The sequence below is a fragment of the Aspergillus multicolor genome, assembly GCF_047715735.1.
Source record: "Aspergillus multicolor strain CBS 133.54 unplaced genomic scaffold BDW74scaffold_6, whole genome shotgun sequence".
NCBI classification, from domain to species: Eukaryota; Fungi; Ascomycota; class Eurotiomycetes; order Eurotiales; family Aspergillaceae; genus Aspergillus; species Aspergillus multicolor.
The window spans coordinates 607,286-619,749 of NW_027395957.1; the positions used below are offsets into that span (position 1 = coordinate 607,286).

Genomic DNA, 12,464 nt, shown 5'->3' on the forward strand with positions numbered 1-12,464 from the left:
CGTGAAAGAAAAGACAGCGTAGATCCGGCGACTGGTAGTAGTGTTGAGTCGGCAGCAGACCAGCTTAGGGGTATGATGATCGATAATACCAAAGCCGGGAGAGTCAAGATAGGCCTGAGAGCGACTTCGCAGAGCCTATTATAAGATGAGAAAGTAAAGTCGCCAGCTAATTTTAAGCAAATTGTACACTGTTCTCAATAAAAAGAGGAAGAAACGGGCTGATTAGACAGAGACGTCAGAAGGAGGCAAGGTCGGGCAATTGCTGGTTTGTAGAGGGTAACACTTCTGGTTAACAGTCTGGGGCCTTTGTAACCTCCTGGGGCCGTCGATCAATAGTTGGATATTAAGAAACAATGAAGGGCTGGGCGCGGTTCTGGTGGCACGAAGGTGGCCTTAGCACGCCGCACAATGAAACCCTGGGCAAGCTCGAAGTTTGTGTGAAGAAGTTGGGATGATGACACAATGATCAGGATTCCGGAGCTGTCACATATCATGAGGCGACCTTCGCAATGGCGAGGCTAGGCGTAGTCTGCCGAATGAGTCGATTCCCAGGAGAAGAATAAGGTACGAATCGGGTCCACCAGCAATAAATTGCGGCTTCTGCTTGCCTTGACCAGGCTGGACTTTCGGGGGTATGGTAGATAGATTCGTAGATCAATTGTTCTCAATTGTCAGTCTCGACTATCGAGCACTGAAGTGCAGACAGACCAGCTAAGATGTAGTGGTACACCACAGCCAGATCTCTTCCGCACGCTCCGACTTCAGCCAACACCCTTTCTTATCTAAAAGGTCGAAGGCGAGAAGACCGTGGCCATGGTCATTGATACGCCGGGATATAGGTGGAGCCAAACAGTCGATCGGGTTTCAGGTTCAGAACGATGGGAACAAAGAGGAGAAAGATGAGGAGGGCCAGGGAGGGCGAGGTTTTATTTATAATGCCAATTCACTTTGCAGTCGGCTGACCACGCATACAAATGACCAGCACATCAGCGTACTTGCGTGGAGCGATGCTGCGATGCGATGCGTTAGCCACCTCTAGTCTAAGCTGCGACAACAGCTGAATCCAGCGATGGCTCCAAACCCATCGATCGCAGTGCGTTGGCCAGCGGGTCTTTCGGCCACTCGTTTCGCGGAGGCTACCTGCATGGCCACTTGGTCAACGACAGCCCAACTGTTGTCCGCCCGCGCGCTATGCCGAGGACCATGTAGGTACGTCAATGGGGGAATCGACGAGATAGTATGATAGGCTCGGCGATCCAGCCCGATAGCACGAAGAAAAGGGCCGTGTTCTAGGCTGTCCCAGCAATCTGCTCCAATCAACTAGTATTTTGAGACCGGAGTAGATGTCTTGGTCGCGGTTTCGCTTGCTATTTGCCACTGTCAAAAATGATGCACGGACAAAATGATCAATCACATCGCGCCATGGTCGATTTAGATACTTTGTAGAGTTCGATTGAAGAGTTGGGAAAAAATGTCTATACAATGGGTGCCGTCACGTGCAGACAGCTCTCACCACAACTACAACTCTCAATCCACCCTTGCCTTAACCTCACCGTCTTCATCAAATATAGTCGTATGCTTGAACTGTACGGTACGATGACTCTTGGTAGCCTTCAAGCGCGATATCGGAAAGAGCCGTCAGTTGTCACCGATGTCGACCTTTGATGGAATCGTCCAAGGTGCTTATCCTCCAGCATTCGTGTAGATCCGAAACACTGACAGTCCATGCAGAGTTCCCTCTCATTACCAGTGCGTTCGATACACATCCTGCTGGATGGGACGATGATTGATTGATAGAATTGTCACCGCAGTTGACTACTTTCGAAGAAATCCAGAACGGCCACCTCCTTTGGCCTGCTTCCTCAGCCATGCCCACAGTGACCATCTCCAAGAACTTGAGTCCTTCAGAGCTCCGTTCATATACTGCTCATCAGCAACTAGAGAGGCATGGCACTGCTCGGGGTATCTAAGTCCGTTGCTAACTCTCTTGTCAGATGCTTTTGCGAATTGAAAAATATCCCCATCGAATGAATTACAATAATGGCATCCTCGAATCTCGAAGGCTGCACTACAGGCACTTAGCAACTCTTCTAGTAGGACTCTTCATAAAGTGACGAATGTTTTGTACTGACCCAGGGTAGAGGCCCTTGCCGTTGAACACCCCGACGGAGATAGATCTAACTCCGAAGCTATCCATCAGAGTTACCCTTCTGGATGCGAACCACTGCACTGACGCAGTGATGTTCCTTATTGAAGGTGGTGGGAAGGCCGTTCTTTACACAGGAGATATACGGGGTATGTGCTTTAATCTTCGTCTTCATGAATTTTCTGACGGACAATAGCGGAAAAGTGGTGGGTTGATGGCCTCATCCGGCACCCCGTCCTCATTCCTTATACCCTAGGAGAGAAGCGATTGGATAAAATATACCTAGATACAACCTTCGCTCACACTTCACACACTTTCAAAACGTTCCCGACCAAAGCGGAGGGGATAGCAGAGCTTCTACACAAGCTTGAACCGTATCCCGAAGACACTATCTTCTACTTCCGGGCCTGGACATTCGGGTACGAAGAGGTCTGGATGGCGCTCGCTGCTGCTCTGAAGTCTAAGGTAAGCACAGATCCGTAGTTGATTTCGTCTAGCTTACATGTCCAGATTCATGCGGATCGTTATCAAATAGGCCTCTACAAATCCCTCTCACTTAGCGGTACATTCGAAGCACCTTCTCTCTGCGGATTCTGGTTTGGGAATCGACAGGCACCAGGATGCCTCAGCGAAGACCAAAGCTCTCGCATCCACAGCTGTGAGCCAGGCGTCCACTGCCCCGCCGCAACTTCCAAGAAAACAGTATACATAACCCCCATTGTGAGCCGGACGGACAAAGGTGCTGATCTTCCGGAACTGGGGGCTGGTGGCGGGCTGGGTGATTTGTATCAGATTCACGAACTAGAGCTCCCGGACCAGTCATCACTGGCTCAGCTGGAACAGCTCTGCAGCGAGAAGATACATGACCCGCAAGCTCTCTCCAAGGCAAAGGAAGCCCTCGTGGCAGCATTCAACTCGAAAACGAGAGTGTTGTCTCTGGACAGTTACGGAATGAAAGACGCTCATCAAATGCCTTTAGGTGAGCTCGTGAATGTCCTCAGCCGTGGCCGTCTCGGCGAGGAGGCCTTTTCATCAGAGAATGGAATAACGTCGAATGATATAATGGATAAATACGGAAAGCCTCTGTCCAGAACCATTGTGGGCTTGTCCTCTTCTCGTCTTCATACCATGGTCTGTCCTCACTAATGATGTCTTAGCGATTCCCCTACTCACGCCATTCTTCATATGACGAGCTATGCGAGTTGATAAAGGCTTTCAGACCTCGCGATATTCACCCATGCACAGTTGATCCCCTAGACTGGGACGAAGACATCTCTATGGAAACGCTCTTCGGCCAGTATTGCTCCGGCAACGCATTCGTCCACGACCAACACATGCGTGATATGCTGGCGCTGGAGAATGGCGAACGCCCCAGGAAGAGAAGAAGACGTGGCCCCCGATCTCCGACACCATCAACGCAGCATTCAACTCTCGTCACAGAAAACGGCATACCATCACAAGCCTCGCGCGTATCGCAAATGCCCATCCGATATGCTCCTAGCAAGGACGGCGCCGTTTTAGCTTCACAGCCTCTTAATCGGCTATCCTCATCATCACCGATGCCACCAGCGTCAACGACTTCACAAACATTCCAACCGTCCTCGCCAAACAACAGCTCAAGCTCCCTTCCCCTCCCCGCTCTAAGTCCTGGCACCGTGGGAACAAGACGGAAGTCTATCCGCCAAGCACGGAAAAACCTCAACGACCCTCAGTCCCATCAGTTACACCTTGGGTCCCTCCCATCTTCATGGCCAACAGACGAAGAGAGCATTAGACTGCATGCGTCTTTCGCTGAAGCACAGGACCTGCAAAGGCCGCGCGCGAGGTCTATATCTTCCCAGGTGACTGCCGTTCATGAACCTGTAAACGGCCACCACGGTACTTCCAATTTGCGCTTCATGTCTACAAGCCCTGCACAGCCAAAGGCCAATATACTATCAATGTCCTCGGGTGCCAAAAGTATAGCTGAAGACGTTGAAATTATCGAGGATTCAGATCCAGAACACACCATCATCCTGGAAAGCGACAACGAAGATAACATGTCAGATACCGCGACCAATGCCGCGCCTGAAATAGGCCAACATCATCCTAGCCAACATAGCATATCCTCATCCACATTCGCATCCCAGACCCAGAGCCGGAATCAGAACCAGGTAGTCGAAGACATGGACTATGCAGCCATAGGTGATGAGGATGAATATATCGGCGATATCGAGACGCTCGGACATCCGCATGCCCATCCAGACCCAGCTCCAGCTCCGCAACCAGCAATGGACATGATGCCTCGCCACCCGCCCCTTTCACGACGGGAATCGTCGATCCGGAACCGGCGCGCGGCGTATAAGGCGGCGAGGGAGGACAGTTTCGACGCATGGGCGGAGATGTCGCTTCTTTCGGCGGGGAATAATCATACCGAGGAGGAGGTTGAGCTATAGGTGCAATTCATATTCAGGCTCATACTCGTGCCTTCATTTGTATATAACATGCAACGTCATTCCATACCGTAATCCATAAACTATACAAGCCAACAAAGCAATCTCCCCCCTTATACCTACCAACACAATAACCAACCAGCCTAATAAACAAAGTAATCCTGGGTCAACGGCAAAACCTCCGCTGGTTCCGCATCACAGAGCTTCCCATCAGCCTCAACACGGTAACTCTCCGGATCAACCTTCATCTTCGGCATCGTATCATTGAACTTCATATCGGCCTTGCCGATGTTGCGGCAGTTCTTGATGGCTTCGACGCGCTTCTTCAGCCCGTAGGACTGCACGGTGTTGGTGTCTAGTGAGGCTTGCGAGACGAACATTACGGATGTGCTGGGGAGGTAGGCCTGATGTTCATATGTTAGTGCGGATAAAAAAGGGGGGGGGTGCTGAGAAGGGGGACGGAGGGGGTGGACGTACGCCGAACTGTGGGCGCATGATGACGGGTTGGATTGTTGGGATGGAGCCGTTGGGGTCGCCCTGGGTTGAATCAATTAGTTATAACTTGTTATGAGGAAAATAGGGATATGGGTGTAAATACCATCATCGAAGCAACAATCATCCCACTCTTCAGAATCTGGCTCGGCTTGGTGCCGAAGTAGCTAGGCGACCAGATGACCAGGTCTGCGAGCTTGCCGACCTCCACGCTCCCAATTAGATGGGACATGCCCTGCGCAATGGCCGGGTTGATGGTATATTTGCTAATGTAGCGCTTGACGCGGAAGTTGTCGGCTCCCGTGCCCTCGTCCTCGGGGAGGTAACCGCGCTGCTCCTTGTTCTTGTGTGCTGTGTTCCATGTGCGCAGGATGACTTCGCCGCAGCGACCCATCGCCTGCGAGTCTGAGGACATCATGCTAATGGCGCCGAGGTCGTGTAGAACATCTTCGGCGGCGATGGTCTCGGCACGGATTCGGCTCTCTGCGAAGGCGACGTCTTCGGGAATGTTCTTTGACAAGTGATGGCAGACCATAAGCATATCGAGATGCTCGTCGAGGGTGTTCATTGTGAAGGGCCGGGTGGGGTTTGTGCTGGAGGGGAGGACATTGGGGTGTTCGACGACGGAGATGATATCGGGGGCGTGACCGCCACCGGCACCTTCTGTGTGGTAGGTGTGAATGGTGCGGTTCTTGAATGCTTCGATGGTTTGCTCGACGAAGCCGGATTCGTTGAGTGTATCTGTGTGGATCATGCACTGTACGTCGTACTTCTCGCAGATGTCGAGGCAGGTGTCGATGGCGGCGGGAGTAGAACCCCAGTCCTCGTGAAGCTTGAGACCGGCTGCACCTGCGATGATCTGCTCTTCGATGCTGATACCGCCGCTGTCGTTACCTTTACCAGTTATGCCGACGTTGATGGGGATCTGGTCACAGGCTTGAATCATCTGGCGCATATGTGTTGGGCCTGGTGTACAAGTCGTTGCGTTGGTACCGGTTGACGGTCCGGTACCTCCTCCCAGGAACGTGGTGATTCCGGAGGCGAGTGCCTCTTGCGCTTGCTGAGGGCAGATGAAGTGGATGTGCGTGTCGAAGCCACCTGCAGTGACAATCTTGTTCTCTCCCGCGATGACATCCGTTGAGGAGCCGATCACCATGTCCGGGTGGACGCCATCCATAACGTCTGGGTTTCCTGACTTGCCAATGCCGACTATGATGCCATTCCTAATACCAATGTCGGCCTTGTAAATACCACTCCAGTCAACAATGATGGCGTTTGTAACCACCGTGTCCAGACACTCCTTGTGAGACTTCCCGGATGCCTGTCCCATGCCTTCTCGAATGCTCTTGCCGCCACCAAAGGAACACTCATCGCCGTAATATGTGTAGTCCTTCTCAACCTTGACCCAGAGGTTCGTCAGTCCTAAGCGAATCAGGTCACCAGTAGTCGGACCAAACAGCCGAGCATACGCCTCCCGATCTATCGTAAAGGGAGCAACAACTGCATTATCCGCAGCGGGCTCAGGAACGTGTGCAAATCCAGCAGTCTGCAGACGCTGTATAATCTCATCCGCCCGGTTAAGGTCAACCACGCCCGAGGCAAGAAAGTTGCCTCCCTTGATAACTTTATTACCTCCAATCTCAACCAGCGTAACAGTCTTAGTGTCACCCGGCTCAAACCGAACAGACGTTCCAGCAGGTATATCAAGCCGATATCCATAAGCTCGCATACGATCAAAATGCAGCTGAGGGTTCGTCTCGATGAAATGGTAATGCGAGCCAACCTGGATCGGCCGGTCACCCTTGCTCATCACCTTGAGCTTTATCCGCTTCCTTCCCTCGCTCAATGTGATGCGCTCATTCTTCACGGGAATAACAGCCCCAGGTACCTTTTCAGGTAGATAATCGTCTGGAACAGGATCCGGAAATGTATCTGCCGGTGGTATCGGGAGGAAACTCCCGTAGAGAGCCTTTTCAAGATCACCGTCGTCTGAAGCAATGGGGTTGTGGACTGTGACTAGGTAGCTGCCCATTGTGAAAGTGCCCTCGACCTGCAGCTCGACCAGGGTCGAGGGAACTGATGGGAGGACATGGCGGCGACCAAGCATGGTCTTGCCGATGGACATGAGATCAGCCACTGAGTATTGCCCATCGCGGATCAGCTATATCAGAGGTCAGCATCATTGTCTCTCAAGGTATATACGAAACTCATACCTCGTGCAGATTCGACGAGATCAGTGCCTATTGAGTCGTCAGCCGGTGTTTCCTGATGTACTTTCGAGCACCAATCTCTCAGATTCTACGGTTCTACGGAGTAGTAGTACAACGTACCGCGGCTTCGGCATGGTTAAGTCGCACACCTCGTGCCAGTCGCCGCTGGGCCAAGAAGCCCAACTGTGAGATGGCGAGCTTATCGAGCTATGCAAGCAGAGGTATGGTCAGTAACAGACAGCCCAAGAATATCAGCCATCAAAAAAAGCTGAGATCTATCCTCCGCAATGACATACCTCCTTTGGAATGAGATGCATCTTGCCGCTCCCTGCCTAAATAGTTATTGTTTTTCTCCTCCTTGGCCTGCGAACTGAAGCCGCCGAGACCCGATCTGGGGACGAATTGGCCAATCAGTGGAAGTAGATGGCAGAGTCCAAGGTAGACGCTGCAGGTGGTGAGAATGGTCGAAGATGATCAGATAGTTGCGTCCCTCCCTTCAGGTTTCCTGGGGTGTCCAGAGAATAAAAAGAAAAAGTGGAACGCCAGGCCCCATCGGACTTCGGCGAAGATTTAAACGACGCTCTAGTGAGGCCGGGGAAGTTGGTGCTTGTATGGTATGGTGGGGTTGTGAGGGAGATAAGATAAGGCTCCAGCTCCGGCCTATGAAGATGTCCATGCTTCATCTGCTTGACAAATATGCCTACGGTAAAGTGACTATACAGTGTTCAAACCAAAATAGTTCTCATTGCGGACTGTGGACGGTTGTACGCCGGACAAAGAGCAGAGCTAAGTGCAGACAGGAAACCAACAGCGAAAGGGAAAGCAACTCAACTCCGTCCATATCCACAACCCAGAACTTCATCTACTCAGTACATTGAAAAGCCAATCTACTCATCATCAGCGCCGACATCGCTCTTGCGCTTCTTCCTCGTGCGCTTTGCCTCACCTCCAATAGACTTGCGCGGCTCGTCCTTCTTAGCGGTTCCACGTCTTCGCTTCTCTGGCGACCCCTTCTTCTCGACGACAGGGGAGGTGACATCCTTGGAAGGCTTGCCCTCGCTGCGGCGACGCTGCTTGGTGGTGGTGGGAGGGGGAGTAGGCTCTTTAGTAAGCTCGGGCTCGGATTCTTGCTCTTCCTCCTCGTCTTCTTCTTCATCCTCATCGCTGCCCTCCGCAGCCGCAACATCTAGGTGGAGCTGGTCTGCTGCTTGGTCGTGGTCATTGTCATCATCCCTGTCCACAGACTTTCCGGCTTTGTACGCTGCGACCTTTTCGCGGTACGCCGCGAGGTTGTCCGCATACAACTTCTTCCAGACCTAAGCACTGTGTGAGTAACATGCTTAACCAAGAAGCTGATCAAGCAGTGATACATACCTCCTTCTGCGACTCCGGCATCTCGGCCCAGCGCTTAGTACCCTCGGCGGAGACATCTCTCGGCTTGGCGTCTTCGCCCAGCTCGGCAGCAATGCTTGCGCGGTTGTGGTGCATGTACAGGAAGTAAGGAGTCAAGGTGCGCTTGGGGGCATTAGGGTCAACAGTGCGCTTGCTGCCGCGCTTTCTCTTTCTCCCTGTCTCATCCTCGGCATCAGCTGAGGCATTGCCTTTTAGACTAGCGGCGAGCGCGTTGATGGTCGCTACAATATCAACCTCTGCTTCCTGACCAGTACCAAGGAGTGCATTGGTGTGGTTGATGTACTCGCGCGACAGCTCCAGAGTGAGAGACTGCAGCTGAGCGAGCTTGGCGAGGAACTGGTTGCGATGTTAGCGGAACTTGATATACAGGTGTGCATGGTCATTGAAATAGCAAAGCGAAGGCAGCTAATAGTGAAATCAAGACGCGCGACAGGTGTTTGGGCAGAAAACGACAATGCGCTGGGGTGGAGGGCGCAGTTGATCGCGTGAGACGAGCAATACACAGAACGCGAAGATGGCAGAAGACCATTTCTTAAACTCGTTCGCGAGTCCAGCTTGAGCGCAGGAACCATCGACAGAGGAATATAGCAACAAGCATGAGGGAACACTGTCGTTGAAGCAAGCGACTGCGACAGCGTTGTTGTTTACAAACGCGGCGTGCGAGGCCACTCAAAAACGAGAACGAAAAAGGACAGAAAAGACAAAACTTACACTGTCGCGAGTCTTAGCAATCTCATCAACATCGACCGTAACGGTCTTAGATCCGATCTTAGCCATATTGAACCAGTGGCGCTGAAGAATGAGTGAACGGGAGTGCTAGTTGGTAGTTGGACTTGGGAGGAAAGGAAGGCAAGAGGGAAGAGGGAAGGGTCGCGGTGCGGTAACTAAGGCAAGGCAAGCCCAAAAACAAAACCGAGGGGGCAGGATTTGGGCGGGTGTCGGGGGGAGAAGGGAAAAAGAATTTTTCGCCGCGTTGTGCGCTAAAAGGGGGGCGGCCTCCCCACTAAATACCTCACCCAGCGGGCCACCAGCAGTACGGCAGCACTGCGCTGGGCTTCGCGCCCCAGAGCCCAGGCCACACGCCCTCAGCACTCGTTTACTTGCTGGGCTGCTGCTAGGCACTCCTGCTGCCCCCCCCCTTCCCTACCCACGGCTCCCGTTTCACAGTCTACCCGGCAACGGCACCCCCAAGGCGCTCGCTGCCCCCCCTGCGCTGGCTTGCGGCGTTGTGCTGCCACTGGTCCGCCATCATTATGACCTCTAAAACGCCTCTTCCATTCGAATCCAAGTGGTCAATCCATGGATGTCTTATTCTTGAACCTGTAATCGATCGTCTCACGATTCCGTTCTTTGTTCTTTCGAGCGAGTTCTTGCCTTTGTGGACGGAATAAGTGCATGGGCGCATGGCATTCGAGCTTTCATGCTACCCCCCAAGTGAAATTCAGGCGGGGGTGAAGCCCCGACCGAAGCCTAGGACTCCATCTCACTCAAACGGCGATACACTGCGCTCGACGCAAACATAGAAGTATGAGCTTAAAGACGATTTGAACTCAATCTAAAGATACTCGCGACCGTTGATCTGCCAATAAATACATTTGCTCCCTTTTAAGTAAGCCTCAGTGACGTCGGAAGTTCGAGTGCCAGCCGAACGGTGCCAAAATATAAAGATCGTTCTGGGCAGAACGCAGATCTAGTAGAAATCTTTACTGCTACCAAGCGTCCAGGGCAAGCTCGTACGTCTACGAGATCCCGACAAGATCCTTGTAATAGCTCTCAAGCATACAGTAAGACAATGATCATGGGTTCAGAACGCTGGGGGTGCGAGACGTAGCGTCGGATGTCGCTCGGTCATGCGCGCAGTCCTTTTGGCCAGTGGGAACGGGAGGCCTAAGGGCACTCACAAAGCGGGGATCTATGCGCGATTGCAGCAACAGAATTGTTGAGGAGGCAGATAAGTGTAGAAATACAATGTTTTCCTATCTATCGTAAGGTAGCACGCGCTGCTATAGAGTAGTCACCAGTCATCAGACGGATATACAGGGAAGGCAGAGCCTCCACTTTGAAGATGGATCCGCTTGGGGCAGTCAGAACGCAACGAGAAGAGCATAGTTCTAGCTTAGAACTTGTAGACCTGGTCCTTGCTGTAACCCAGATCCTTCAGGATACCTGTGAGCTCGCCCTGGTCCTTGGGGCTGACCTTGGGTCCGCTGATGGCCTTGTACATGCCAGGAGGACCGCAGACGAAAATCTTGATGTTCTCCTCCTTGGGCTCGGGGAGGACAGTCTTCAGAAGCTCCTTGTTAATGTAGCCCTTGCCGCCAGTCCAGCCCTCAGGAGGGTTGTCAAGAACGTAGAAGGCGCGGAATCGCTGAGGGTAGGTGTTCTCGAGGTCCTCAAACTCTCTCTTCAGGAGAATGTCCTCCTCCTTGACGTTTCCGAAAACGAGAGTGACCTTGGTCTTGTCCTCGGGGTTCTTGAAGATCTCACGAGCGAGCTGGTACATGGGAGTGATTCCGGTTCCACCAGCGACCAGACAGATGTGCTTGTGCTTGTTAGCTTCCCAAGGGTACTTGGGCAGAGGTCCCTTGAAGTTCAGGCGCTGTTCGACGTTCATGTTGTGGATGTGTTCGGACATAGGGCCGTTGGGGTAGCGCTTGACAACGAGCTCGAGGTAACCGGGCTGGTCTGCGACAATGGTCAAAAACTGAGCTCAGCAGCTGGTATAATACTTTATGCGTACCTTCATCACTAGTGGGAGTGTAGGGACGGATGACCGGCTTTCCACCATCAGGAGGAGTGTACTTGGTCAGAAGAGCGGCTGGATAGCGATTGTCAGTTTGGCTAACCATAACATATGCGCTCGGAAGACTCACAAGCGACTTGAAGACCAGATACAGCTTCCTTGTCAGGGAACTCGAAGCGCAGCCTCTTGGTGTTGTGGCTCAGAATTTCAATGTTGGACAGTTTAAGATCAACCCATCCCTGGTCTCCGCCCGTGAAAACCTTGGGGCGCTCCGTAGGAGCCTCTGCGGTAGCAGCACTGGACTGATAGCGGTAAGCACCGGCACCAAGACCAGCCAGACCAACAGCCACATAGATTGGGGCAAGGGACCTGCTCTTGGGGGCTTCGGTGGAGTATTGGCGGGCGCTCTGACAGTGCCGATGGTCAGTCAATCAAACCGCAAACCAACCAAGGAAAAAAGCCAAGCTCTGTTAGAGTGAAGACTTACCTGCCTCAAGGGCTGGGCACAGCGGAAGGCGTAACGAGAAAACATTTTCGCATGCAAAGACACAGTACTGCAAGGTCAATGGACGCGGAGTTGTGTAAGAAGTCTGGCCGGAGACGTCTGTCGGCGGGAGCTTCGAAATAAAGCGGGACCCGAAAGCGCCGACGCTACTCCGGACATGACGTAACACAGCAGCGTCCCTGGCTGTCTAGCACGCGATTATCAATCAGTCACCTCATTCTCTCCATTCGTTGGCAGCCTGCGTATAAGGATTAAGGAGTTAATCCGTAATTCCGCCCGGACCCGTTCTTCATTGGCATTGCGTTGTGAATGGGACATGCAGTGGTGCGGAACCTGGCCACTCAACATATGAAAAATGCTATGAGTAGGGCCTGAAGGATGACGGTGGGACAATTTGGTCAATTCGTCTAGATACGCTGCTGGGAAAGTTTACCTAAATAGAGTCTTCAGCCGTGCTCCGAACGAAGGGCTTTCTACAATTTCTTTGAGCGGAGTGCATTTGACGGAAAGCTCTACTTCTCAA

The 12,464-nt window shown here is 52.5% G+C and overlaps 4 protein-coding genes across 4 annotated transcripts; 1 reads left to right on the plus strand and 3 right to left on the minus strand.

Moving 5' to 3' along the window:
- Nucleotides 1-2,240: 2,240 nt before the first annotated feature.
- On the plus strand, nucleotides 2,241-4,581 carry BDW74DRAFT_176085 (putative DNA repair protein; the record flags this gene model as incomplete). The annotated part of the gene is made up of 4 exons (XM_073728516.1): nucleotides 2,241-2,295; nucleotides 2,343-2,611; nucleotides 2,657-3,244; nucleotides 3,304-4,581. The coding sequence occupies 4 exons, from the start codon at nucleotides 2,241-2,243 to the stop codon at nucleotides 4,579-4,581; spliced, it is 2,190 nt and encodes a 729-aa protein (XP_073586033.1).
- Nucleotides 4,571-7,757, minus strand: BDW74DRAFT_148920 (urease Ure). Its single transcript, XM_073723804.1, has 6 exons — nucleotides 7,577-7,757; nucleotides 7,401-7,487; nucleotides 7,284-7,310; nucleotides 5,177-7,231; nucleotides 5,056-5,115; nucleotides 4,571-4,982 (listed from the first exon to the last, which is right to left on the minus strand). Exons 1-6 carry the CDS (start codon nucleotides 7,595-7,597, stop codon nucleotides 4,722-4,724), a joined length of 2,511 nt encoding a protein of 836 aa, XP_073586034.1. The 5' UTR covers nucleotides 7,598-7,757; the 3' UTR covers nucleotides 4,571-4,721.
- A 247-nt stretch (nucleotides 7,758-8,004) lies between these two features.
- On the minus strand, nucleotides 8,005-9,751 carry BDW74DRAFT_123021 (uncharacterized protein). Its single transcript, XM_073722069.1, has 3 exons — nucleotides 9,405-9,751; nucleotides 8,655-9,029; nucleotides 8,005-8,596 (listed from the first exon to the last, which is right to left on the minus strand). The coding sequence occupies exons 1-3, from the start codon at nucleotides 9,468-9,470 to the stop codon at nucleotides 8,168-8,170; spliced, it is 870 nt and encodes a 289-aa protein (XP_073586035.1). The 5' UTR covers nucleotides 9,471-9,751; the 3' UTR covers nucleotides 8,005-8,167.
- A 540-nt stretch (nucleotides 9,752-10,291) lies between these two features.
- On the minus strand, nucleotides 10,292-12,031 carry BDW74DRAFT_148925 (cytochrome b5 reductase family protein). Its single transcript, XM_073723805.1, has 4 exons — nucleotides 11,924-12,031; nucleotides 11,567-11,843; nucleotides 11,434-11,511; nucleotides 10,292-11,378 (listed from the first exon to the last, which is right to left on the minus strand). Exons 1-4 carry the CDS (start codon nucleotides 11,966-11,968, stop codon nucleotides 10,810-10,812), a joined length of 969 nt encoding a protein of 322 aa, XP_073586036.1. The 5' UTR covers nucleotides 11,969-12,031; the 3' UTR covers nucleotides 10,292-10,809.
- Between the last annotated feature and the right edge of the window lie 433 nt (nucleotides 12,032-12,464).

Excerpts from the sequence above, each read along its gene's own strand:
- BDW74DRAFT_148920 (XM_073723804.1), bottom strand. The coding sequence starts at position 7,597 with ATGCATCTCATTCCAAAGGAG. Across the intron at positions 7,232-7,283 it reads TCTCGTCGAATCTGCACGAG|CTGATCCGCGATGGGCAATA; the intron begins GTATGAGTTTCG and ends CCTCTGATATAG. Across the intron at positions 5,116-5,176 it reads TGATTGTTGCTTCGATGATG|GGCGACCCCAACGGCTCCAT; the intron begins GTATTTACACCC and ends GATTCAACCCAG.
- BDW74DRAFT_123021 (XM_073722069.1), bottom strand. The coding sequence starts at position 9,470 with ATGGCTAAGATCGGATCTAAGACCGTTACGGTCGATGTTGATGAGATT. Across the intron at positions 9,030-9,404 it reads TTGCTAAGACTCGCGACAGT|TTCCTCGCCAAGCTCGCTCA; the intron begins GTAAGTTTTGTC and ends CATCGCAACCAG. Across the intron at positions 8,597-8,654 it reads TGCCGGAGTCGCAGAAGGAG|GTCTGGAAGAAGTTGTATGC; the intron begins GTATGTATCACT and ends CACAGTGCTTAG.
- BDW74DRAFT_148925 (XM_073723805.1), bottom strand. The coding sequence starts at position 11,968 with ATGTTTTCTCGTTACGCCTTCCGCTGTGCCCAGCCCTTGAGGCAG. Across the intron at positions 11,512-11,566 it reads ATCTGGTCTTCAAGTCGCTT|CCGCTCTTCTGACCAAGTAC; the intron begins GTGAGTCTTCCG and ends ATCGCTATCCAG. Across the intron at positions 11,379-11,433 it reads CACTCCCACTAGTGATGAAG|ACCAGCCCGGTTACCTCGAG; the intron begins GTACGCATAAAG and ends CCATTGTCGCAG.